Source organism: Pezoporus flaviventris, unplaced genomic scaffold, assembly GCF_033815535.1.
Source record: "Pezoporus flaviventris isolate CSIRO_AGI_PZ_B2104156 unplaced genomic scaffold, CSIRO_AGI_Pfla_v1 ptg000176l, whole genome shotgun sequence".
Taxonomy (NCBI): Eukaryota; Metazoa; Chordata; class Aves; order Psittaciformes; family Psittacidae; genus Pezoporus; species Pezoporus flaviventris.
The window spans coordinates 1,521,255-1,548,842 of NW_026892724.1; the positions used below are offsets into that span (position 1 = coordinate 1,521,255).

The following is a 27,588-nucleotide window of genomic DNA, read 5'->3' on the forward strand; positions in this document are numbered from 1 at the left end:
CCCCGGTGCGGCCCGGACGTGACGTCAGTCGGCGGCGCGGCGCGGCCTCCCTCGCTCCGCGGCTCGGGCTCCTTTGTGCGGCGCGGCCGGGGCGATGCTGTCGGGGGGCAAGAAGGGCGCGGAGGCGGCGGCGGGCGGCGAGGGCGGGCCTGAGGCTCCGGTGCCTCCGCCCGCCGCCGCGGGGGCCCCGGGCTCCTCTGCCGAGAGCGGCGGCACTGCGGAGCGCACGCCCCGCAAGAAGGAGCCGCCGCGGGCCTCGCCCCCGGGCGCTCTGTCCGAGCCGCCGGCAGCCGGGGCCGGCCCTGCGCCCGGCGCCGAGACCACGGGCACCGCCGAGACCCCCGAGGGCCGCAGGACCAGCCGGCGCAAGCGGGCCAAGGTGCGTGGGGGGTGCGGGGCTGCGTGCGGGCGCGTTGCGGCCCTTGGGGCCCCGCCGCCGCTCGGTGCCGCCCGGGCGTTAACTGAGGTTTATCGGTGCGCTCTAAAGGCTGCAGGCAGCCTGTGGTGATTGGTGCCTTTGTGTGTGCCTGGTGTGTAACAGCCGGGAGTTGCTCTGAACATGGAGAAATCGCCATTTCTTTTGTGGAAGTTTCATTGGAAAGCTCCCTGCAGGAGGCTTTGAGGCTCTGCTGTGCCCGTGCTGGGTGGGTTCGATGCGGAAGCTGAAAACACTCTTGGGAACTCTGTTGTGCTGTAGCCACGGCACTGAATGGATTCCTCTTCAGAGCTCCTACCCCATGTGATAGTTCGACCTATGTAGGAGTTGCTGGGTAGGTCAGCCTGGTGCATCCTGGAACCTGCCAGACGGGAGACTGAGATGAGCTCTTAGGCAGAAGCTCTTCCCTGTGAGGGTGCTGAGGCGCTGGCACAGGGTGCCCAGAGAAGCTGTGGCTGCCCCATCCCTGGCAGTGTTCAAGGCCAGGTTGGACACAGGGACTTGGAGCAAGCTGCTCTAGTGGAAGGGGTCCCTGCCCATGGCAGGGGTTGGAGCTGGAGGAGCTTCAAGGTCCCTTCCAACCCAGACCATTCTGTGATCTCTAGATGCACCATACCTGGGTTTTACTTGCTTTACAGTTGTCTGTTTACAAGCAGGAATCACTGCAGTGTCTGTGGGTTTGCTAAGGGTGGTAATCTTTTTTGGCAGAGCATCTCCCCGTCGTCACTTCAGGGTAGCACAGGGTCACCTTACTGTGAATGTCTGTGGGGTGCCCTCAATTGAGGAGGGTGTCCAGGTTGAAAACAAACCTAGGGAAAAGCTTGGAGTTTTCGTTGGACTCAGTTCTCTGCAAGTTGTGTGAGCTCAAGGAGGAGGGGAGGCTTCAGAGGGCCTTAGGGCAGAAGCAGTTTGTGTTGGGTTTAAATACCTGTGATAATGTACTTATGGTGCCGTGGGATCATTGAAACTTGCTTCAGAACCTGGGTTCACAAGGTCCTGGGGGTGCAGCTTTTGCTGGGCAGTGAGAAGTGAATGTGCTGGACAGGGAACGTGAGCATCTAAAAGGTGGCTCATGTTGGTGTGTTGGTGTTTTACTGAATTCAGGCTTTCCTGTACACGACTTCCCAGTGCTGTTGGGAATTGTGCCCCTTCTTGCCCTGTCTTAATGAACTTGGACTGTGGCAGACGTGTCGATCTCCTGAAGACACATGGAGAGTTGCTTTGGTCATCACAAGGTGACCTCTGGGGTGCTGGAGGGTCACAGCTGCTTTCTCTTTCTTTTTCCCATGTCTGCATATTGAGAAGTGGTTTATTCCCTTTCCAACAGGTAGAAATACACAAAGTTTCTAACTTGGGGAAGAAAGCCTGGTTTCTGAACCAGTGTGAGATGCACCCAAGGAAATCCATGTGGGATTTCCTCAGTGAATCTTGTGTACAGGTCTGGTCACCCACGTTTGACAGCTGAATTCAAGCTGGAATATATGGATTGGACATAGAGATGATTTTGTTACCCCTGGGCTTGACAGGGAGGTGAAGAAGGGGGAGAAGGCCAGAGAGGTTGAATGATAATGTAACAAATACCAATAAACTGGGCTCCGTAGGAGCAGGAAGTTCCTATTATTGGACAGTTGGGTACTGAAGACTTTAGTGGAGGTAGAGCAGGGAGCTCATTAAGCTGTTGGAGATTTTATGACCCGGCAGCTGTAATAAGACAAGGTAAGTGAGGCCTTTTGAGCTATAGGCAGTTTTGTTGTTCGCAGTGTTCATTTTATCAGTGACACTGAGAGACATCTTCAGTGTGTTTATCCTCTGTTGTGGTTCTTACAGGTGGAGTATAGAGAGATGGATGAGAGTCTTGCAAACCTGTCAGAAGATGAGTATTACTCTGAGGAAGAGAGAAATGCTAAGGCTGAGAAGGAGAAGAAACTGCCGCCACCACCTCCACCAGCTCCTGCAGAAGAGGAGAATGAAAGCGAGCCGGAGGAGCCGTCTGGTGAGTAGAGAGACCTTCTCCTCCTCCTCTGACACTACTTACCTCTTCTATTGCCAGAAATTAAGTGGGGTCAGGTGCAGCATCATGAATCTTGAGTCCGGTTTTGGATGATTGTTGTACAGTGTTTTCTTTGGCCCAATATGGGAAGGAGGGGAAATCACAGAAGAGCAGCCTGGTAAAGATGAGAATATGCATGATTTAATTCCAGATCTAATAAGCCAAACTTCTCATGCTATATTCTCATTATCCTTATTGACTTGTCTTTGGAAGCTTATTGACCAGAACAGCCTCTTTGGCATTTAACTGTCACACCAGCTTGTGTACCAGCAGTCACTTATTCCTCTGAGAGGTTAGATTTACTGAGGGGATCGCTATGCAGGAGAACAGATTTAATCTACAGTGATTCCTGTGGCTTTAAAACTATGACTGATCTTAAGTTCTGGTTGGATCCTGTTTGCTTAAACTTCAGTGCTTTCCTTATTGCCTTTGACAGACTTGCCAAGCTTCACTTTTCATTGGAAAGGTTTTGGGTCAGTCTTGTTCAGGAAGCAGCTGCTTGTGAGATTTCATGGGGTTAGCAGTACCCCCTCCCTCTGTTGTGTTTCTGGCTACCACCAGTAGCTAGGTCTGGTGTTGATGTGTCACTCTGCTATGTACAAAATCACACTTTGGCAAAGTGTAGCTGTTGCAGAGACTCTCTGAGGTGATGTGTGCACAGCTGGTTTTAGACAGTAGCTGAAATCTAGTGGCTGAACTCATGATAGCTCATCACTGATGTGGGTAACTGTTAATGTTCAGTTCTGCTGCTCTTATTTGGCTTCTTTTGGCTGGCAGGCTTGAGAATGTAGACAATGTGACTGATGTCAGTTTGGGGATACTTGCCTTCAGTGTCAGAATATGTATTAATAGCCACAGTGGTGTGCTGTCTCTTGGGATTTGCCCCTGTAATCTCTGTTCAGTTGTGGCTGTTGGCTTCTGGCTGGGTACTGGAATAGTGTAGCTCATCAGCTTGACTGAAATATTTGCAAGGATGGAAATCCTCCCTGCCCCCAGCTGAAGCTGATCTATCAGAAATGGAATTTTGATATGTGTAATTAAGCAAGTATCTTAAAGTTTTCAATTTAATTTAGCTCAGACTTTGGGTTTAATCCCTGAGACCTGATATTAACACATTTCTGGTGTTCTCAGATGTTTCGTGAGAGATCTCTCAGATACCTCTGCCATTTTGCACCTCTAGGAGTGATTACTGGAATCAGTTTGAGGTATAATCAGTGAAGTGTTTTATCCTGTGAAGGAAGAGTTGTGGAAAATAGGCAGTGATAGACACATGCTGTTCTATCCATACAACACTCTGTTAGGCAGTTATTCCGCAAGCACTCGATTTAGTCATCTAAATACAATTTGAGAATGGGCTATATCCAGCTGCCTAGAGATAAGGAGATTTCAGGTCATTGTATCCTTTCTCCATTCCCAGAAATGCTGTGATATGCATGCAGCAGTGATGTAGGAAGATGACACATTTTCCCTTGTCATTCCATAGGTAGTCCTGCTGTATTTCTAAAGGCTTCTGAAACCCTGTACATTGATGGATCTCTCTGTCTTTGTTAATACAGGTGTCAGGAGCATCAGGTCATCTCTTGCTGGCTGTTAAAGTGCACTGAAACTTCTAATTCAAACAGCTGTCAGCAGGAAGGGGCATTGGAGTCTGCTGTGTATAGAAGCAGTGTTTATGATTGAGTTGTTTTTCTCTCTGTTGCTGCTTTGAAGCAAATAGAAACGTTCAATAAGAAGTATTGAATAGGATGATAATTCTAGAGCAGGATTGCATATTGAAAATACAACAAAATACAACAAGTTGGTTGTGTATTGCTGTTAATTTATTCTCATTGCAGACCTGAATAATTTCCTTGGTATGTTTAAAGCCTGTAAAAACATAGGTAGTGCAGTAGAGGTGTAAAGCTGTCATGTTATAGGTTATGACCTTCTGTGTTGAAAAGCCTCATTTGCAAACTTAACCATGTAATAGGGACAGTAGCTGGTGTTTCATTAGTCTGTCCTCACTGTCAGTTTACAGTAGAAGGAGGTTATTAAATATCCCACTTCAGGTGACAGCAAAATGCTGGTCGTATTTGGGGTGGGTTCCATTGATGTGTTCCGCAGTGGGAAATTCCAGATGTTTTGGCTGTGTGAATTGTTATAGTCTGGATTTGCAGGATCTGCTGCGTTTTATTGCGGAGCAGTTTGAAAAGGTGCAAGAGGATTTCATGATTAAGGCAATTTCCTTGAAGTATCTCTCCTTTTTTTTAATTGAGAAATATTTTCTGATGGCAAAAAGCTTCCAAACTCACTGTCAGTGCTGAGTGACATTTGTGGTGGTTGCCAGTATCCCTTTGGAATGAGGAGCTTGCTGCTTTCATTTTTCTCTTTGAAGGATCTTTCTTGTTTGTCCTTGCCAGATGGGATTTTCACTTTTCTGGCCTCCTGAAGATACTCTTTACCAGCTCCTTTTCTTCCTCTTGTCTGTGGGCATCTTGTGTTTCTAGCTGCTGTTTTCCAAGAGAGCGCAAGACTGATCATGATGCAGATGGATGTCAAGTGAACAGTCAGACTCAGTGCTGCTCTCTCTGTCTTTCATCTGACTTGTCTGTTTTCCTGATGAAATTCAGTGCACATTTGTAACCAAGGGCCACCAGTCTTGATTTTAAGACATTATGAGGTGGACTCTTTTGTTGCCCTTCTTCCTGCCTGCTCCTCAGCTGGTATTCTGTTGCCTTGAGACTTCCAACAGATTCTGCTCCTGCTCATGTTGTGTTGGGCTGCAGTAACTGGGTGTCAGCAGGGATCAGCAGTTCACTTGCTGCTCTGTTCCTTTGCAGCTGGAACCTGACTTTCTTAGGGGGAAGGAGAGCAACCTGAACTAGAGACCTTGTTTCCATACTTCTGTACTTGGACTGGGTAGTGATCAGGATAGTGATAGTAATAGTGATGCTTTCTTCTTTGACCTGCTTTAGCTGTTCCTAACAGAAGAGGGGGAAATGCTGATGTCTTCTTGTAAGTAACTTGGGAGCAATTTTGTCCCATCTCCTCATTGTCAGTACTAGTTTAGGGATAATGAATGCAAGAGGCTGATGTCAGCATCTTTTCAGTTTCTCAACTTACAGAAGGCATGAATACAACTTTTCCTGCAGACGAATGGCCTGTGCTGGAGGTTAAATATGAATGTTTTTGTTGTGTTAGTCTTTCCCAGAACAGAAGCAGGTCTTGGAATGTTCCCAGCAAAATAAAGTGCTTCCAGATGAAGTGAGACATGTTTTTCTTGCTGTTCCAGTTACATTAGTTCATATAATCCTGAGTTTGGGACTTCTGAGGCCTCTGAAAATGCAGTTATGTGTCACGGTCTCTTGTGAGTTTCTGAACATGTTACAACATTGCAGATGTTAATCCAGGTTATCAATGCATGAAAACATTTGGTTCACTTTCTGTGCCTTTGCTTTAGGGGTGAGATTTGTGATTCAGCTGAATTCAGCTGCAGTTGCAGTGCATCCCCTGAGAGCCTCAAATTGCAGTCTGATGAAATTGGGCACCCAGTTTCAGCCTCTGAAGAGTAATCTTAGCAGTTGTGTGTTCAGCCTTAGGTTAGGCCGTACTCTTGCCTGTTTGGAGATGACACCTTGAGCAGTTCTGCTCTAGGAAGTGGCTGTTCCATTTGCCACCAGGACCTCAGCAGTTTATTTCAGTGGGGGTTTGCTTGGTCTTGAGAAAGGACCCAGTTTGCTGCCTGCTGAAGCATTGGGTTGAAGGAGCCTTGGTACAGCAGCAGCCAAACAGTGCTGGGCTGTCCCTGTAGCCTTCCATGGCTTTCTGCTCTCTGGAGATGACAACAGTAGGCAAATACCTGACTGTGCAAGGATATTGTTTATGAGCTGAACTTGGAGCTAGCATCTCTTGTGACTGTGAGCAGTGTGTGAGGTGACCTGCATTACCTTTGTTCCTGCAGATCTCTCGGCTGTACTCCATCTCTGTTCCTTGTTGTGCTGTAGTCCTCTCAAGGCTGCTATTTAGGACTTGCATGCAGGCTAAGGCAGTTTTGAGACTTCTCCAGATCTTTCAGATGAGTGCTTTGCCTTTCCTCATGTTTCCAGCCCTGGATACATTGGAAGACTGATGTCTTTCAGTGCTGGGTATTGGTCACATTGCATGGATTGACATGTACTTGATTCAGAAGTGGTCTTTGTGTGTTAGAACATTGTTGGTGGATCAAGGGCACTGAAGCCAAAACAAGTGGTCTGAGCCTTTCAAACCCAGTGCTGTCATCAAGCTTCAGGGAAGGGTTTATGGCAGAATACTGAAAAGAGCAGGCACTTCTGAGAGTAAGAGACTTTTTGGAATGGTTCAAACTATCCCCTTGCACATGGAGAGACTCAGGACAGCGAGGGCAAGGTTATCAAATTCCTATGGTTTGCGACCCATGGAATGTGATGGTACCCACCCACCAGCTCTTGGCAGTAAGAAATGTAAACTTATTAATCAAACCCTAGCCGTTCATGAAGTTGATCATAAGTATTTAGCCACTAGGAATGTTGTGTACTTCTTTATGTCCCATTAAGTCTGATGTAAAGCGTTCCAATACCATGGATAACACGTAGAAGACTGCAGAGATTGGTGCCCTGAACCTAGGTTCCAGCAGATGGGATTCTCAGGAAATGGGTTTAGCTGGTTGGTGGAATTTAATATCTACAACGCCAACTGCCGGGCCTTTATGTCCAGTATGGTTTAACTTATGGAGTAAGGTCCCTGAGTTCTCCTCTTTCCTTCCACAGGGCAAGCAGGAGGACTTCAAGACGACAATTCTGGAGGGTATGGAGACGGCCAAGCATCAGGTGAGGGTGGTGTTTGATGCTTGCCAATTGGTAGCAAGAGCCGCCAGGTTAGGGAGTGATGCTTGCAAGTGCGCACGGGTGCGGTCGTTGAGGACGTAGCCAGAGGTACAGGAGCTCTTTAACAAGTGAGGGGTATTTCCAGCTTCAGCTGAGGTCTGTACCAGCTGCAGGGAGGACACCAACCTCTGTTGAAAAGCCTCAGGCCGATCTCTCATCCCTCCGCTCCTCTCCTTGTTCAGAGGAGTCCAAACGTGCAGAAAGGTGTTTCTTACCTGGCCAGTTTCTGCCACCCTGAGTGACACCGAAAGGCCTGGGCTCCAGCACAGCAGAGCCTTTCCTCTGATCTGCTGAAGAAACCTGGCAGGGAGTGCCTTTCTGCTCCTTTGTTCTTGTGCTTTTCCCTTTTGAGAGGTTTGGGCTTGAGCCAGTGGTGAGCCCAGGAGATTTATCTGTCAGGGACAGGCGTAGTCTGCTGCTGGGTTGGGAATTCGCCGTTTGGCCTGAGCTCTGATGCTGGCAGCATGCACTTACTGCTCGATTCCCCCACAGTTGGTGTCTTTACTCCTGAGTACTTTGAGTGCAAGGGAAAATCTTCCCCCAGCTCTGCCACTTCTGCTCACACTTGAGGATTGAGGATTAGGGTTTGAAGCAAAGGAGCTGAAGGACCTTTAAGACAAAGGACCTGTACCTCCAGGTTGCTCTTTTTGAAGCAAATGTAACTTCAGGATACTCATCTGAGGGTGCATCCTTGCTGTTCTAAGAAGTTATGGTTTGGATCTTACCACTTGCACGGGATTTCTGACTGTTGCAGATTGTGGGGTTAAGGATGCGTTGCCTGCTTTGTTTTCAGGCAGGCACTGGCTGTTTGGAAATTGGGCATATTTTGCATTTGATTTATATGCTGAGGGTGTGCTGTAACAATTGTCTGATTGAGCAGCCAAGTGACTTCCCTTCAGAGGGTTTTAATCTGCACATGTTTCAGTAAGTCCATAAATGAGCAGCATCTCTCAAGATCCCTCATGTGGGGAAGAAGATAATCAAAACTTCAGCACGTTGGTGGCTGAGGCTGGATGTCAGGAAGTGGCAGTGTGTGCACAGCTGTGTGTCAAGAGATGAGCATCCAGGAATTCAGTCTAGGCTGACCTGTCTCTTCAGTCATGAAACAGTTGCCTGCCCCAGGGACAGTTCTGAACTGGTACTGGCTTCACTGTGTTGCTTTTGTGAAACACAAGCAGTAAGGATGTGGGATGGGGGGATTTAACCACTCTGAAATGGATTTCACTTGGAGTTGTGTAGTTGTAGAAGTAAATTCAGGGACGTGGAGGTTTTGGAAGATCTTCTGATGGCTGGGCCAAATGAAATGAAGTGTTTGCTGGGTTTGGGTGTTGCCATGGACATGTGGCCCTAAAAACCCCAAACCAGCAATCCCTCCTGCTTGGGGTTATTTCCAGGGCTGTTCCTCTGGCTTCTCAATTGGAAGAAATGGGTTACAGAGCTTTCCAAGAAACTAGTGAGATCCCTTGATGGACGTGTGCGAGTTTCCTGGTAGCTGACCACTGTGCCACGGGCGATGCTCTTTAGCAGATGGCAGGAGAAGCACATTCCTTGTATCCACCTGTAAGAGGGAGTCAGGTTTATCCCTGGAGAAGCTGGAATTCCAGCAGAGCTGCGGGTTTCTGCTCCATCACTGAATATTGGTGTCAGAAAGTGTTGTGGTGTGTTAACTTCTCCTGTTATTAATTCCATTTTACTTTCTTGCAGTGCTCTGTTGCCTCTGGTACTAATTTCCTCTTGTTGTAAAATCCCTGTGAATGATCATAGACCGTTTTCTTTCCCTTGAGCCATCATGCAGTTCGGTCTTATCTTTGCTTGTGAATGCACTGTGGGGTTTTAGCTTTACCACCATTCCTTGCTTACATTTTTTTCTTCACCTTTGGGCTGTAAAAACCCTTGGAAGTTAAAGGTGTGTGTGCCTGCACCAGAACTGAAAGAAGAGAAGTTTTCTCCCCAGTACAGCCACACGTGTACCTCTGCACATGAACCTCAAACTTGCAAACAGTTGTCTTGGTTACTGTCATAAACTGCAAGCTTGTCTGGTCTCTGACATTGTTAGAATCTTTTGGAACAGTTCCAGTTTCAGTGGATGATCCTGATCTTACTGCATTACCTGTGTGGTTTTTCTCTTGAGATACTGGTTTATATCTTTCCAGGTTGAATGTCCTCTCCTCTGTCTGTCCCGATCTTAAGACACTTCCTAGGACATAAGAGTTTATCTTGTTCTTGCTGCATTTCCCATCTCAGTATTGCATTTGCCTCACTGCCTGCAGGGTTTTCTGCACTTGTGCTGTAACACTTCATGCAGCTGTGGTTTGGTTTGTTACTTTAGAGTGTATTTTATATACAGTATAACAGTGAAATGCGATGGAGAATGTAGGGCCCATAACTGTGTGATTACTTCATTGCCAGTGTTTGAATTGATAGCAGTGCAGGTACCTTTATGAATGAAGTCTTTCCACAGATAAAAAGTCTCCTGTATATATTCAATGTTGGTATTTGACATGTGGAGCAGCACTGGGGGGGGCACAGGAAAAGCATGAATGGGAGTGTTTGTCATTGCACTGCCGGTGGGGAATATGGCAAATGTGGACAAGGAGAGGTCAAGAAGGGATCCTCCAGGTTGAGTTCAGTGCAAATGAGACCCTTGAAAAGCACATGAGGGCTGTAGGCGTTGTGCTTGTGCCTCACAGATCTTTGGCTTTGAGCAGGCTCCAGAATGTTTTTCATGTTTTGGTAGAAACTGGAAACCACGCAAATGAAGGACAGATTCTAAAGCAGTTTTATTGCTACTGTATTATAGATGTGTTGTATTTGATACATGTTTTATTGGTATGTGCCCGGCCCCCTTTGTTTCTCAGGGTGTTGGTTGGGGTTTTTGCTTGTTTGCGGTACAGTTTGTTCATTAACCCTGGCTGATGCCTGTAGTTCAAGGAACTGTTCACTTGGGAACCTGCTTGTCCTGCAGAAGTAAAGAGAAGGGCTAAATGAAAGCATGGCATGGAACTGGCCCCGTATCACCTCATGGCTGGATGCGCTGGCTAGGGAGGGTAGTGTAAAAGTGCTTACCTAGCAGATCCTTTTGCAGTGCCTGTAGACAACTTGTCTTTTTGTTGTAGGTGTGGAGGGTGCAGCTTTCCAGAGTAGACTTCCACATGACCGTATGACATCTCAAGAAGCTGCCTGCTTCCCTGATATAATCAGTGGGCCACAGCAGACCCAGAAGGTGTTTCTGTACATCAGGAACCGCACTGTAAGTTTATTGTGAAAGTATTGCTGACAGAAGGGTAGGACATTTGTGCACCTTGCAAGGGCTGTTTGGCAGTTACCATGTCTGAGAGGTGGGAGATTTCCTTGCGTTTGAGATGGTGGGGGTTCATTTCTGCAATTGCTTCATGCTCTGAGTGTCTAAGGAAGGAGTTACCAGTTCTTGATTGAGGCAGTGCTGTGAGGAAGCATAAAGAACCTTTAGTACCTTTACATGTCCAAAACATGGTCATAACAACCATCAAAACGACGTGATTCAGCTGTCACAGCTTTTAAAAGGTAAGCAAACAGCTGGTGCAAGAGATCAGCTTAAGCTGATCTCAGCTTAAAGAAGTGTCTGTAGAATACTTTAAGATAATAATCAAATGCATTGTTGCTTAGAATAAATCACACCTCTGAGCTTGTATTTTCTTACTTTGCTTAGCATTCAGTTGCTGTAGTGCTGAGCTATTAAGCCAGTCTGTGGCTTATTCTCACAACAGAACAGTTACTTTACCAGCTTTGGTTTCATGAAAGAACCTGTAATGTTGAGGAAAGGAAACTCTGCTTCTGACTGTTTGTAGCATTTCTGCCTAATTCAAAACTTCTCACAACGTAAAACACAGAAAGAAGGGGCAATAGTCAAATAATTCACAGGGGAGTTCATGCACTTGAGTTCAGGCCAGCACCTCAAGGCTAAACCTTAACAAAACTTAGTGTCATTGTGTTTTGCAGGTGATGTTTTTAAATTGTGACAATGCTTTTGGGTTCTTTAGCACAAAAATGGGGTTCAAAGCAAGAAATATTTTGAAAATTGCTTTGTTACCATAGTTAAGAGAGAAAACTCCTTGCATTCAGTTTTTGTCACAGACTTAAGATGATCAGGGGCATCACAGTGTATCAATCATGGTATCACCCAGTGCTTAGTAACTTAAAAGAGTTACGTGAAACTTCTGCATGGTGGACATCATCTTGCTAAGAATGTGACTTCTGCTATTCCTGTGAAATCCCCCTCAAAGTAACCTAAGTTGTAACTTTTGGGAAGTCACGAGATACATAAAACCAGACCAGAACGTGGTAATGGGGAGGAAAGCTTGGAAAACAGCATGCTCATATGTACAGTGAGTGAGTAATCCTTTTGCAAACACATCAGAAGCAGAGAAGCCTTCCACTGAAACTGATAAATGGCTGGGGTTTGCAGGGCTGTCCTGGAAGAGCTGCACTGCTGGTCTTTGGTCCTTATTCACTATGGAGGAACTTAGAGATGTTCCTAAGCAGGAATCCCTTTCCGAGGAAGACTTGTGAGAGGATCTCCTCCAGTCAGGATAGCAGAGGTTATAGGACAGCGGATGAAGCCAATGGTAATATAAACCCAGTGCTCAGCAGGGCTCTGGGAGAGCTGTGAACTGCAGTGTGCATCCTCTTACTTACAGCTGGCTCAGTGTCAAGGGATTTGAAAATATGGAAGAGGGCGTGAAGACAGAGTCCCTGGAGGTTAGAGGAGTTAGACTAGTCAGTCTGATATTCCAGTTTGCCTGGTAACAAATGGAATCAAGAATTGAATGAATCACCTGGTAAGTAAAGATGTAGTTTGGAAGGCTCACAGTAGCTTTTCTAAAGGGAAGTCATCCTTTACAATCCATCTGAGTTCTTCAGAGTGACCGAGGTGACCAAAGGAGATCCGCTTCATTTGATCTTCTGCATTAACCCCCCCACCCCAGAACACCCACCCAGCCAAGTGGGAGGGGGAGTACACCGCAGACATTAAAAGCTGTTGCTGAATTACTGCTGGTTAAAGCATAGCATGAACATTCACAAAGCAGAGTGGAGGCTGACTGATCTGTTGTGGCAGTGCAGGGCAGTTGTGGTTTGAAGCTTTTAAATGTTCTTCTAAGGCCTGCACTGTTCTGGGTATTGTAGAGGGGCTAACGGGGGGTGGAACCAGATCATCTTTAAGGTCCCTTCCAGCCCAAACCAGCCTGGGATTCTGTGATAATTCATATTTCACAGGCACCTCTTCCTGCTTGGTTTTGGAAGTGTAACTGTTCTCTACGTGTTCTTGAGTGTATGTGGGCAGCGGAGCCCATGGTAGTGCCTTGTATCAGTGAAGATGGAGCAGGTGATTCTGGCACTTCCATTTTGTAGCTTTTGTTCTGTGTGTGTGTGTGTGTGTGTTTTGTTGGATGTGTGATGAGGAGATTGCTGACTTGATGTGTTTCCACTTAGTTGAACTGGTGTAGGAAGTTCAAATGGACCCTATTGCACCTTAAAATACCCTGGAAGGCAAAGTTCAGCGTGGCTTGGATAGCACTGCCAGAGTGTGACTTGTTAGAGGGTTTCATCTAACAACATTTGGGAGCACACAGAAAACACCTCTTTTGTAATACTTAATGTGTCTTATTGTTTGTTTAAATACAGCTGCAGCTCTGGCTGGATAACCCAAAGATTCAGTTGACGTTTGAGGCAACTATCCAACAATTAGAAGCACCTTATAATAGTAAGTGGAGTCTTTTACTGCCAAAACCATCCTGTGTGTGTCATTGCTATTGTTTTTCAGTTTTGACTGGCTAAAAGTTGCTTAAAACCAAGAGAGGGTTTCAGATGGGTCTTTTTGTTAGTGGAGCCCTGTGAGCAGTCATGGCAAGAATGGACCACTGCAGTATGCTCAGGTTTCAGGTTTGTTCAGGTTCATTTGTCTGGTAAAGAAATGCATCCTTAGCATACTTCGGAAAAGGCTGGTAACAAGGGGGGTTGGTACAGAAGTTCCATGAGAGTGAATTCCCATACAGCTTGTAAAGCTTGCTGCAGCTTCATGGTGCTTTACAGCTGTGAGATTTGCTTAATCACAAAGTTTCTGGGAGACATTAAGAAATTGCATAAAACTTGAATGGTCATGGTGAAAGAAGGTAGTAAAAGGGAGGGACTTTATACAAGAAAATGTAGTGATAGAACAAGGGGGAATGGTTTTAAACTGTCAAAGCAGAAGTTTAGGTTAGACATTAGGAAGCTCTTCCCTGTGAGGGTGCTGAGGCGCTGGCACAGGGTGCCCAGAGAAGCTGTGGCTGCCCCATCCCTGGCAGTGTTCAAGGCCAGGTTGGACACAGGGGCTTGGAGCAAGCTGCTCCAGTGGAAGGGGTCCCTGTCCGTGGCAGGGGTTGAAGCTGGATGAGCTTTAAGGTCCCTTCCAACCCAAACCATTCTGTGTCTCTATGCAAAGAGCGAGGAGCGACTGCTTGCACATTGTAGGCCATTCTAACCTTCTCATAAAAGCTCCCAATAAACTGGAAAAGGTGAGGGGAGCCATAAGGAAGTAATTAAAGAAGAAAACAATGCTGAAATGAGTGCAGATACACCGCCAAGTGCTGCAAAATAAGGAATTATTGTGTTTATAAAACCAAGCATGAGAGCTCAGTGCTCCAGTAATGGGTTGGTTTAACGGTGGTGAATCCCATTTTCTGCATAAAGCTCTCCAGATTTCTGCAGTCAGTTTCAGAAAAGGTGCTCTTCTGCACTAGAGAAATAGAAGCATTTCATGTCCTGTACATGTCCTGTGCAGCTTTTCAGGCAGGATTCAGAGCTACAGGACAGCATAAAACCAGCTTGTGGCTTCCAGAAAACCCCTCAGCCCTTCTCAAGAGGATGGAATCTTGGGGAGGGCAGCTGGGGAGCAGGAAGGGCTGTGTTCAGGGTGGTTTTGCTGGCTTGCTGCTGTGATCTGATTGCTTGTGAAGATGTTCTCAGTGCTAAACATGTGGAATGCTTGTGAAACATTCCCATTTTGCAGGTGATACGGTGCTCGTTCACAGAGTACACAGCTACCTGGAGCGGCACGGGCTCATCAACTTCGGGATCTACAAGAGAGTGAAGCCCCTTCCAAGTGAGAAACCTGAAAATGGTTTTGCTTCATTGTTCTGTGATTTTTCAAGCCAAACTTTTGAGGCTTTTTCTTCTTTTGGGATAGTCATGCTGAGGAAATAAAAAATGCTGGCAGTGCATTTGGCTCTAAGGGTTCATGGGGTTTATTTGGACCTGGAGGAGCTGTTAATTCAAGTAAATCACTTTGAGAAGGAAAACACTTGCAAATCTTTGGTAGGTGATTCAGGGGCTGTCACTGTTGAATGAGTTCTCTTTGTTCCTCATTTGAGGAACAGAAGACACAAACACAATCCTGTACTTGCACGCCCTCTATGAAATAGAAGATGCAATAATTAATAAGAATTAGTTTCTTCTTCAAACATTCATTCTTCAGCAGTACTTTTCCTCCTGTTTTCTTCCTTGCCACACATGCTCTACTGGTGTATTTTCTTGTGCCTGTCTCACCAAGGAGGACTGTGAAGTGTTTTACTGTTACCATGTTATGCACAAAATTACTTCCATTTTCTTTTTTGTGGCTGTTTGTTTTGTTAAAGAGTTTGTCAGAACTGATGAGAGGGAACCTGCTTTTTGTTCTTGGTGTCTCTTAAATGCAACTTTAATGTAGCTGCTTGCAATGTTGTAATAAAGCACATGCAGAGCCTGTAGCTTACTTTCCCCTCTCCTTAGCCAAGAAGACTGGAAAGGTGATCATCATCGGATCTGGAGTCTCTGGGTTGGCAGCAGCTCGCCAGTTGCAGAGTTTTGGAATGGATGTCACAGTTCTGGAAGCCAGGGTAGGAATTTCTGTGCTCTTTCACTTCTGTACAGAAGCTTAACCAGAAACCACATTCAGGCCTAGTCCCTGAGGCCAAGTGGCCCAGCAGCATGCCCAAGAAGAGCAAGCTTGTGTGTAGTTACAGGCAGCTAGGTGTATTGCTGAGTGCTAAACGTGTCTCATGAGGAAACAGTCCTCTCTGTCCTCACTGGGAGCTGGCAAATACTGTCTCAGGGGTGGACTTGTCAGGTGCTTGTGTCATCAGCTTATACCTGCAACAAGTTGGAATCTTCTTTCATGATTAAGAGAAGAATGCAAGTCTGTGCTTGATGAAGTTGCCCATTAAATAGAATCATTGTTTGGGATTCCCATACAGTGTCAGGCAGGATATCATTTTGTACCTTTTAAATCTACATGAATTCTCTCCTTATTACTGTGTGCTTAACAGAGGCTTTAAAGTTTTATATAGAGCTACATTTTGTGGTGTGTGCAAAATTGGAATTTATCAAATGTTTTACTTCCTGACTTTGTTTTGTTTATACATTTACTTCTGATACTTTCCTAGCACAGCCTGAAATAACCTGCTCAGGTTAGAGTAATGTTCCAGGCTCGCTGCTGCTCTTGTTGCTGGGGAGCATGGGGGGGTTCTGGGCTGAAGTGCACACTGAAGCCAGGTCATGGGGAGCTTCTCATCAACCAACACCCCCAAGTGCTCCTTATTCAGTTTAAAGTGGTGGGAAGTCATTTGTATGTGTCAAGAATCCAGAACTTCTTCCTGCTCCTGAACTGGGCTGCTTATTCCTGTTTATCTTGATTGGTAGCTGGCCCTTCTGTGGAGAACAGGTAGGAGTAATTGTCTGATGGGTTTTCTTACCCTAAAATTTAGTTTCCATCAGCACAGTTGAATAATTTCCTATAGAGCTGTTGGATTTGGGTAGGAAGTTGGAGGAGGAAATCCAATATGTAACTTCATCTATTTGTGGATGGTGAAGGGTTGGCTGTAGAATCCCAGAGGTTCCCACTGTAGGTGTGGCTAAATCCGGCCAAATCTATTTCTATTTCCTTTTTTCTTTCTTTGTTAATGCAACTCAAACCTTTTATTCCATAACTTGGATGAATTAAGACCAAGTGTTCATTTGCAGAGGTTCTTGGCAAAGCATATTTTATTTATTGACCCTTTGGGTGAGAGAACCCTTGCTCCATGCTGTGGAGAAGTACCAGCAATTATGTTTGAGATGTGTTGCTGAATGTTACTGGGGTTTAATCTCTTGTGCTTTTGAAAGGACCGAGTAGGAGGAAGAGTTGCGACCTTCCGCAAAGGGAACTACGTTGCTGACCTCGGAGCAATGGTGGTGACAGGACTTGGTGAGTGGGAAGGCAAATGGTGGGAGAAGATGTTACAACTGTGAAACCTTTTGCTGTTTCCTTTCGTGGCCAAAAGAATTGGGTGGGTTCAACTATGAAAAGTAGCTATTTCTGTTCAGCCTCTTTGGCAGTTGGCATTTCTCATCGGTGAATGTTCAGACCAGATGGCAGCCCTCACTGAGAACTGGGATTTGTGTTGGTGCCGTAGCTGTCATTGGTCACTGAAGTCACAGAGGTGCTTGTCATGTCATCAGACTGTTGCAGATCCATTCTTTTACAGTTTGTTTGTGCCTAGTGGAATTCTTTGCTCTTTCTTTGGCATGACGTCCTTCTGTGTGTCTGTTCCTTTGCCCACTGTGGTGGTGTCTATACCTGGCTTCACTGCACTTGCTGAGCAGCTCTTTCTAAAGCTGCTTTACCCAGCTGCCAATGGCCTCTGCCTGAATTTCTTGGTAACTCTCATAGTCGTTCCCTTGGATCTTCCAAAGTATGAGCTGAGATTGAGCATGGATTTCTTATTTCATTGCAGACAAACTTTGCAGGAGTACTCTGTTAACTCTACACAATGTTTTCCAGGAGGAAATCCCATGGCTGTGGTCAGCAAACAAGTGAATATGGAATTGGCTAAGATCAAACAAAAATGCCCACTTTATGAAGCAAATGGACAAGCTGTAAGTCTGATGCTGTTTTCATTAACCTTTAAGAACAGAAATAGTATCTCAAGTGTGTTTGTTAGCAGGGTGTTGGCCTAGCAGGAGATGGCTTCCAGGAAGAGGGGGAGGGAGTAATGAAAATGTGTGTCCCTCTTTAGGCAGTGTGGGAATATTCCAGTGTATCTGCACCTACTCTAAAACCAGTTCTTTCCACGTGAGTTTTTGACTTTGCATTTCAGACGTTTTGTGGAATCTGAGTCCCTGTTTGTTCTTTGTAAATTCATGACTCTTCTTCCTCAGACAGTTGTCTTGCTGCACTCCAAAACGATTGTCTGCTGTGCTGGCACTCCAGCTTCTCTTGGTGTTGCTGCTCCTTTTCGCTGAAATAGGCTTGTTCTGGCTGTTCTGCTTCTGGTTTGTGTTTTAAAACCTGATTAACCAGTGTCATCTGGTTGAATGCATGCGACGCTTCAGCACTAATACTCTATAGAGTTGGGATTCCCAAACCTAAATGGCCTCTGTAGCATCAAGGAGTGCTGTTAGAGATAGCAGTGGTATGTTCTAGTTTAGGGCTGAATCTCACACGTGTATTGACTGGAAGCTTTCCCACCTCCTGAATCTTAAATTATGGTACTAAGGGTAACTTCTTTCAGAAGACAGATGAGGATACTTGGCCTCTTGCTAGAGGCCTGAGAAAGTGATCCTTGGCCCAAATCTGGTGTGATCTATCACCTGCATCTTTTCCTGCTGCGTCTGAGTGAATAGGGTGAATATAATGAATTCAGGGAAAGCCACCAAGGCACAGTAGACAGTTCTAACAGTCAGTCTGCTCTTATGTTGGGAAGCTGCTTCCATCATCCTAGGAAAGCTGGATTGGTAGTTCTTAGTCATGCTGCCCAATCCAGAAGATCAGTTACTTCACTGAGCTCTGCCAGGCCTTCTAAAGCCTTGTGATTGCATAGAGCTGTCCTACCATCAGAGCAGTCTTTAGGCCCATGGTTAAGTTTCTGGAGCTTTGATGGACACACATTCCAGTAAGGAAATCTTGTGTGCCCCTAAGTTGGTTGTTGTGATTTACCAGCTCTTGTTGTAGCTCTTTGACCAGACATCCTGGCAAAGTGACTTTGTGTTGAGCAGCCCTTGGTGTTTGACCGTTTGAGAGAGCAGAGAGTATTACATTTCTCAGCTATGTTTCTGTTGTGCTCTTGAAGCATCACTCTCGTTCAGGGCAGGTGGCACCTTTGCTTTGAGTACTGCTCTAAGGATTTACCTGTACCCTGGCTTTTGCATTCCTCTGATTTGGGAAGTGGTGGTGTTTTGAGTTTGTGAATTTACACTGCAGTAGAGAAGGTAACCCGTGTCCCTGCTCTGGGGGCCTTTCAAGTTTTCTCTGTACTTCTCAACTGTCTCGTCTCTGAGGCTCTGAGCTTTCAGGATCTCCATTTTTCCTTTTTATATTAATTTCTTATTCAGAAGAAGGTCTGTTCTTTTGACTCCTAGGTTCCAAAAGAGAAAGATGAAATGGTGGAGCAAGAATTTAATCGTCTGCTGGAAGCCACATCCTACCTCAGTCATCAGCTGGATTTTAACGTCCTCAATAATAAGCCTGTCTCCCTAGGTCAGGCTCTGGAGGTTGTCATACAGTGAGTGACTTCCCTCTTCATGGCAGGCTTTCCTATTCTGTGGAGGATGTTCCTAAAGATACCTGAGACTTGTGATGCTCCTAGGATAAGCATTGCCCGCTTCTACAGCCGTTTGGTCTTTGCTGGGTTTTTGTGTGTGTGTTGTGTGGGGTGTTCATTGAAACAAGATAACATTGAAAGAAGATGGCTAAAGGAGCAAACATCTTTCCTTGAAAGCTTCTGAAAATCATTACAGTAACTGATAGATCATGGAATCATGGAATCAGAGAATGGTCTGGGTTGGAAAGGACCTGACGATCATCTGGTTCCAACCCCCCTGCCATGGACAGGGACACCACACACTAAACCATGTCACCCAAGACTCCATCCAACCTGGCTTTTAACACTGCCAGATCATTGATGTAGTCTGAATTGGAGTGCAGACATCCCATTTATGCTACTTGAAAGCTAATAGTATTTTAATTTGCCTTTTAATAATAGTAGGTAACTCCAGACTCATGTTTTAGCTACTCAGGTAGCTCTTATTTACAGAAATGTCTATTAATTTTCTAATCACCATAGGAGTATTTACTAAAATATCCCATGATGAGCTTTTACTACATTACAGTAATTAGGTTGTGATAATGAGTTTTCTCAGTACTGCAAGGATTTTATGCTGAACTGACTCTCACTTCTCACCTTTTCCAGGTTGCAGGAGAAGCATGTGAAGGATGAGCAGATTGAACACTGGAAAAAAATAGTGAAAACACAGGAGGAATTGAAAGACCTTCTTAACAAGGTTAGGTGGTGACATTTAGAACAAGAGGAGAGCATTGTGTTCCTCATAAAGTAGCAAAATGGACAAAAAGTTCCATGGAAAACATCAGAAGGTTGCCACGGATGCTGTTCTTAAACATCTTTTCGTTTAAGCCTTGCCTAGAAGCACTGCTCTGACAAAGGACTCTATTTTTGAGGAGGAGCACATAAGCGATTAGGCAGGAGACTGTAAAACATGAAATATGGGAAAAGAAAGGGAGAGGTTGGACATAAGCAGAGCTGTGCAATAGCTTCCTGTAGAGATGTTGATAATGACTGAGGCTTTTGGGGGAGTATTTTAAAATGTAAACTTTCTTTAGCACAGATCTGATTTGTAGTGCAGAAACAGTGGTTTAGGTCTGTCTACAGTGGTTTTGGTTGTGGTAGATGGCATCTTCACTGTTCCAAGGAAGTTTCTCAAATTAAACATGTCTGAGGTCAGCTCTCATATCTTAAGCTGTTTACAACATACTTTGTAAGAAACCAGTGATGTTGGGTTTCAGCTGTGTTGTTTTGGGGTTGGTGCTCTTTATTACAGGTTCCTGTCTGTAGAATTGCATTTAAGTAACAACTGGTAAAACCACAACATCTCTTTGGTATAATGACATAGCTTGAGATGAATATCCATTTTACAGTCACTTGCACCAAATCTACTTTTTTCTTTTTCTTCCTCCCTCTTCCTGCTCCACCTGAAAAAGATGGTGAATTTAAAAGAGAAGATTAAAGAACTTCATCAGCAGTATAAGGAAGCATCAGAAGTGAAGCCACCTCGAGATATTACAGCAGAGTTCCTTGTGAAAAGCAAACACAGAGATCTGACTGCCCTTTGCAAGGTAAGGGGTGATGTACATAGAGCACTTAAGTTGGTGGTTTCTGAGGGCTTCAGCAGCCAGATAAAATTAGCCAGTATAAATGTTACCACATTTCTCACTCCAGCACACTCAAGAGAATGTGATTGATGGTAACTCTGAGTTATAATACTGATAACTACATTAAGTACCTTTAGGTACCTGAGGTTCATATTAATGTGTTGAAGGCTCACTTTTAGGGAACAGTCTGTGCTGGCTCATGTCAGGCAGCATTTAATTCTTTGAAGGCTAAATTTTAGGTCAGACCTGGTCTTTAGTACTGCTGGGTCTCACAATGGAAATAAAAACTGAATCTGAAGAGAGAAGTCCTTTCTCTAAGAAGAAGGTGGTTTCCTGAATAAAAGACTTCTTTCTGTCCAAAGATTACAATTTAAAGGCTCTGTCTCGACAAGCAGAGTTATTCTCTCGCTCTGTGTATACCTGGGTGTAGAAATATGCCTTAAAAATTAACCCTTAAAACCTGTTCTTTCTGTGATAGTGAAAGACACCTTGCTAACCCGAGTCAGGTAGAACCAAGGATCATTTTTCACCTGCTTGTTCAACAGATGGTAGGGCAAAATATGCTGGATTAAATGTTAAAGAAAATAACTTGATTTCGATTCTGCTAAAACCATTAATCTTCCACTGATTTCTCTTGAGATTTGCTCTAGTCTGATGCTACGTGAGATCTTTAAGGCCTTTTACATGGAAACTGATTTTGATGTTATCTTTTAATCTTATTAGGAGTATGATGAATTGGCAGAAACACAAGGAAAGCTGGAGGAGAAGTTACAAGAACTTGAAGCCAATCCTCCAAGGTAAAGATACAAACTGTAAAAAGAAATACTTGGGAAAGCAGATTTTTTACTGCTTTTCTGTAGAAACTGCTGAGTTTCAGAAATGCAATGGTTTGCTTTCTTTTGATTAGGGTAACTCAGTGGGTTAGGAAGGTACAAACATGAAGTTTGAGCTCCTGCAGCTTTAGAACTCCTTTTCCTTGTTTTTGGAGGTGACTTGGATAAAAAGGTTGCATTTCAGTAAAATCCTGACTGTAACCAGTGGCCTGATGGTGGAAGCCTTTGAGATTTGAAATCCCTGTCAATAATGGTAGCATGCCAGTCCTGCCTGTATTGGCAGAATATTATTGTTTTGTGCTCTGTGTGACTACACTCGGGTTTTAGTCATTGTCTTATATGTGGTACTTAAGCCATTATTTATAGAGTCATAGAATGGTTTGGGTTAGAAAGGAGCTTAAGATCATCCGGTTCCACATCCTTGCCACGGGCAGGGACACCTTCCACTGGAGCAGCTTGCTCCAAGCCCCTGTGTCCAACCTGGCCTTGAACACTGCCAGGGATGGGGCAGCCACAGCTTCTCTGGGCACCCTGTGCCAGCGCCTCAGCACCCTCACAGGGAAGAGCTTCCTTGTATCAAACCTGAACTCCTCCTGTTTAAGTTTAAACCCATCACCCCTTGTCTTTTTTTTAGTTCTAAAGTTAAGTTTCTGGCTTCACTGAAAATACTTTACAAGAGCTCTGCTTTGAAGTGTGACTGCTGGGTTCGATGTTCAGCTTTCAGGAAGGAGGCTCGCACGTTTGAAACAGCAGACTGAATGTCTTTGTGTTGTGTTTGGGTTTTCTCCTAGTGATGTTTACCTGTCATCAAGGGACAGGCAAATACTCGACTGGCACTTTGCAAACCTAGAATTTGCCAATGCTACACCCCTGTCTACGCTTTCACTGAAGCACTGGGACCAGGTAACTAGTTCATGTATTCGTTCACCAGTGCACTAAGAACTTAAACCGTGTTTATTTCGTTCTCATGGAAGCTGCTCAATGTTAACAGTTTCTAAACCCTTCGGTGCTCTCTGCTTTTATGCAGACACTGAGCTCTTACACGATGATCATTTGCTGATGAAATTCCAGGCAGCTTTTTGTGAGTGCCAGAAAAGCCTCCCTCCAATGACACTGACTACTGGAAGTTCCCATACTTATTTCTTGACTAATAAACAGAATTTCAAATCTGTTCAACTCACTTTTTGGGGGGGAGGGGGAGTTTTGGAAAAAAAAAAGCCTTTATGTAGATTTGCTGCTTATTTTCTATTGAATTAATGTGATTTTGTTATAAATCGAGGCTTTCTATACATTGCTGTTTTAGGATGATGACTTTGAGTTCACAGGCAGTCACTTGACTGTGAGGAATGGCTATTCCTGTGTGCCTGTAGCCTTAGCAGAAGGCTTGGATATTAAATTGAACACAGCAGTGCGCCAGGTTCGCTACACAGCATCAGGTAAAGCAAACCCCTCCTCTGGAAAACTGCTCCGAGGGATCTGCTTCAGTGATGAAATGAGATTTCAGTGCTTCCAGAAGCAGATGTGAAAACTGATCTCTTACAGACCCTCCCATTATATATTTTGGGTTGGATAAATCACATTGGTGATCATAGTGAATGATGAGGAAGCTCTTAGAGATGTACTGATCTTCAGTGGGTTTTGCTCATTTCTGTGGCTGGTTCAGCATGGTGCTTTTCAGTTACATTTGCTGATTCACGTTCATGCTCCCATTTCTTTATTCAGTGGTTGAAGTGTTTGGAGTAAGAGGTCTTGGACTGCTTTAAGACTTGGTGCCCCAGGATCTGGTATTAGAAGTATAAATGAATGTCACACAAATTCAAGCAACTAGAAGGGCTGTATCTTTCTGATGTTCTTCTGAACATTGGGCTTGGGAAACTCTCAACTGGGAGAGCAACTCAATGAGAGGCTCACTGCCTACTTGCTATTTGTTTATGCATATATTTAACTATATTTAACTGGCCTAGATGAACCTTTAGGCTTGTCCCAGTATGGCCATTTTCAGATGCTGTGTAAATTGCACTTTCTGGAAGTGAGCTTTGTGGTCCTTAATGTTCAGTAAAAGTAAAGTAATTGTTAGTGTAAAGCTCTCTCCATAAATGAAATGTTTTCTGATGTGGATATGTCTTTATGGAGTTTCTCTAGTTTTTAATGCAATGCTCTTGCCTGCTGGCCCATGGAATGATTGTTTTCTCTCCCTTTCCAGGTTGTGAAGTGATAGCTGTAAATACCCGATCTACGAGCCAGACTTTCATTTACAAATGTGATGCTGTGCTGTGCACTCTTCCCTTGGGAGTATTGAAGCAGCAGCCTCCAGCAGTACAGTTTGTGCCACCTCTTCCTGAGTGGAAAACTTCGGCAGTTCAGCGTATGGGGTTCGGCAACCTCAACAAGGTGACTTGGTCATTGAGGGAGCTGCAGCAGGGCAGGGGATGCTCAGGAGGAGGCTGGCTCAGTCTGTGTGCTGTAGCTCTTGCTAACCAGCAAATCTGTAGCCAGCGAGAGCACGCTGACCTGTGGAAGGCAGTATTTTTTCTGTGCACTCCTCTTAATTCCTGATTCTTTTTGTTTCTAGGTCGTGTTGTGCTTTGATCGCGTCTTCTGGGATCCAAGCGTCAATCTGTTTGGTCATGTTGGTAGCACTACTGCAAGCAGAGGAGAACTTTTCCTGTTTTGGAACCTGTACAAAGGTAGCTGCGGTGCATCTCTACTCTTGCCAGTGTCTTATTTGTGAGTTTCAGGTCTAGAAAAGAGCACTTTTTAAAATGCTGTTGGTGTTCACGTATGGATGTGATAAGAAAATAGTATTTGTAGGAAGACAAGTGGAAGTATTGAGCATGCAGGTTTCAGTGGGGCAGACTAGAGGCTTTGCTATAGCTCTGTTCCTCTTGCTGAGCGTTACCGTTCCAGCTTGATGAGCTGCAGGGCCATCCATATGGTTGAGATGCAGTGGAAATGCAAGCTGTGGTGTCTCCAGTGGATGAGCTTGTTTCCTGTTTTGAGCAGCAAAGCAGCTTTGACTGGACTGTGAGCCTCAGGAGCTTCTCTCTATTAAATGCTTAAGCAGGCAAAAGGTGTTGCCCTGCCTGTTTCTGCAGCTGGACTTTGCCATTAGTGGTTTTGTTTTCCCTGCAGCCGGTGTCTGCCACCAGAAGTTGTCAGAAGATGCTTTCAGTAAGCACGCTGGTTTTGTCGATTGCCATGGAGCGTACTAAGAGCAAAGCTGTGTGTACAGTGAGCACTTTAAATGGGTTCTTTTTTTTGGGAGATGACTGTTTCAAGTACCAGAGGGCAGGGCAGGTTTTTCTTTTAACTGGGGAAAATGGCTGTGCAAAGAAGGTGCCCTTGTAGGGTATTCGTTAAAATACCTGTAATTCAGGGTAATTGTTAGAACGTTTGGTAAGACTTGACTGGAGAAATACATGTCGTGAGCCTTGGATAAGAGGGCTGTTTGGGTGTCTGCTTTTGTGGCTTTAAGATGTCTCTATTACATACTTAACACGTAGTAGTGGGGTTTTGGTTTATATAGAAAGACCATCTCTCACACAAAGGTTCTGCTGCTAGATTCATCTTCTGTATTTCCTTAGCCGTAGCATTTTGGGCAGAAGCTGTTTAAACTGAACAGATTGAACAACCCAGAAAACAAATCCAGAAGCAAAAACCCTAGAACTATCACAGCACATCCTGTATTAGCTCTGGGGCAGTTCTTTGAAGGTCTTCTGTTGGCAGAGAACTGGTCTCTGAGAAGTATTTAACGATGGGTGGGTGAATGAAGTGGAACTCAGATGAGCAGACTGCATGTGCTTGTATGGCTGTGGGTGACCTGTTGTAGTGCAGACAGGAATCCTCCCAGTGGTTTCAGTCTGTTTGAGGTAATGACTGCTGAGACCCTGTAGCCTCAGGAGCACTGCATGTCCTGGGGCAGCTGGCCTGTGCTCCAGGTGCCTCTTGCTCCACTGTGCTGTTGGGTTATTGAAGTCTCTTTCAGGCCGAGGCCTGTTCAAGTCCAACTTGTCAGATTAAGACAATTGATGGCAGTGATTCACTTGTGTTTTCTCTCTCCTTCCCCACACCCCAGCACCGATTCTGTTGGCCTTGGTAGCAGGAGAAGCAGCAGGAATCATGGAAAACATCAGCGATGATGTCATTGTTGGACGGTGCCTTGCCATCCTCAAAGGCATCTTTGGGAGCAGCGCTGTGCCTCAGGTCAGTACAGACAACATCTTAGGTACCTCCTCCACAGTTTAGAGTGTGCTGTGTTCTATAGGTAGTGCCCTGTGTGTGTTCAGGGGTTTGTGAGAAGGGGTTGTTTGGGGGGTGTTGTTTGGGGCTGTTTTGTCTGGGTTGTGGGTTGGGTTGAGTTGGGTTGGGGTTTTTTGGACTCCAGCTTTTCCAGACTATCAAATACTTCTATTCATTTTCTCCCATTTGCATTCCTGGGGTTACAGCTGAGCTGTCCATGGCTGGTGACAGCGCTGCTTGGGTACTCCCTGCCATGGTCTGCACCTTCTCTAAAGTACAGTGAAGCTCTTGACCAGTGAACTGCACAAGAAACTGGTCTGGCTGGAAAGGAACTAAAAGGGGGAGGAAGGGAGTAAGCAGCAGCTGTGTGCAGGAGGTTCTCATGACATAATGCAAGGAGTTGAGGTGTTGACAGCAAAGACAAGTTCTTTACCTTAGTGTGTATGTTCTCATGGAATACAAACTTGGAGCCACCATTAATGTTAGCCTGAGGGCTTGGTGTCCTTTATTCTTGCAGTCTGTGTGGTTTGTGTTTTGCAAGATCCTTAGGCCTTGCCCTGTGACAGCAACTGAGGTTTCTGTCTTGTCTCAGCCTAAGGAAACGGTGGTGTCCCGCTGGCGCGCTGACCCGTGGGCCCGGGGCTCCTACTCCTATGTCGCAGCCGGGTCCTCTGGCAACGACTATGATTTGATGGCTCAGCCGATTACTCCAGGACCAGCCATTCCGGGTGCTCCGCAGGTGAGAGACGTCTCTGTTCTCCTCAGTAAGACCTCAACCAGGGGGATTTTTCCAAGTGATTCACACCCCTCTCGAGGCACAGGTTTAGGTTACCTGCGCCTTTTGATGATGATTAGAACCTGTACAATGATTCCGTTTTCCACCCGTGATTTCTGCCTGCCCAGGTTTGGTGTAATTTCTTTACTAGAAAAAGGATTGTTTTGCTCCAAGTCAATTTGGCAATATCTGAACAGAGTATTACAATGCCATGCATTTACTGTGTTCATACGCCGTGTTTAAGTTGTCCCATGCCCATATTTAAGTGAGTTGTAGTGATTTGAAAGCGTGAAGGCCCGAGTGAGAAGAGCAGGAACCAAAAGGTGTCTCCCAGAGTGGGAGTGAACCCAACGAGGCATTAAGTCGTGTCCAGTTCACTTTGAAAGGATGAGGTTTTGCGAGCAGTAGCCATTCTGATAGCAGCAGCAGAGTGCAGCTCTGGCTTTATTTAGGGTCTTTTCTAGTGCCGTAAGTCACTAATAAATGTAGCTGTGGATAAAATTACTCTCTGCAGCCTGTAATAGATGAAGTTTTTCTCCTTTATTTTATCTAGAGGACTTCTAACGTTTTCTTCAGGTGTGTTTGCTGCAGGCTCTGGGGGAGCATGAGCAGGCCTTAACAGCGGTGTTTGTTCTCTGCTTCCCCAGCCGATTCCTCGCCTGTTTTTTGCGGGGGAGCACACAATTCGCAACTACCCCGCCACCGTTCACGGGGCTCTGCTGAGCGGGCTGAGGGAAGCCGGCCGCATCGCAGACCAGTTTCTTGGGGCCATGTACACTTTGCCTCGCCAGCCTACGCCGGGCGTCCCCCCCCAGCAAGCTGCCGGCATGTAAGGGAAGTGGAAGGTGTCGGAAGAGGAGGGACAAGACCCCAGTGCTGCTGCTGGGGACTCTTTGGGATGAAGATGCTCCCACGGTCTGCAGCAGTGCCTGCGGCAACAGCTCAGGAGGAGTTGTGTGAAACACTTCCATTAGCATGGCCTTACAAGGACTTTGGCTCGGCAGAATCTCTTGGTGCTCTTTGCACTGTCGGTGCACACAGTTCTGTGCTGCCAGGTCAGGGCTTCGTTGGCTCTGTAAATACTTTCTGAAAGTCAAGCTTGTAGCTGGAGGATTTTTTAGGTGCGTTTGTTTGGGGTTTTTTGTTGAGTTTTGTTTTCTACCTGTACGTGCATTTA

At 45.4% G+C, this 27,588-nt stretch overlaps 1 protein-coding gene across 1 annotated transcript; it reads left to right on the plus strand.

The window, feature by feature from the left end:
• Positions 1-82: 82 nt before the first annotated feature.
• On the plus strand, positions 83-27,261 carry LOC133261987 (lysine-specific histone demethylase 1A-like). The gene is made up of 20 exons (XM_061440885.1): positions 83-379; positions 2,264-2,429; positions 7,250-7,309; positions 10,483-10,616; positions 13,028-13,106; positions 14,394-14,486; positions 15,152-15,258; positions 16,523-16,604; positions 17,181-17,275; positions 18,758-18,900; positions 19,588-19,678; positions 20,394-20,528; positions 21,288-21,361; positions 22,189-22,300; positions 22,701-22,833; positions 23,601-23,788; positions 23,970-24,084; positions 25,473-25,600; positions 26,229-26,375; positions 27,059-27,261. Exons 1-20 carry the CDS (start codon positions 95-97, stop codon positions 27,242-27,244), a joined length of 2,553 nt encoding a protein of 850 aa, XP_061296869.1. The 5' UTR covers positions 83-94; the 3' UTR covers positions 27,245-27,261.
• Positions 27,262-27,588: the final 327 nt, after the last annotated feature.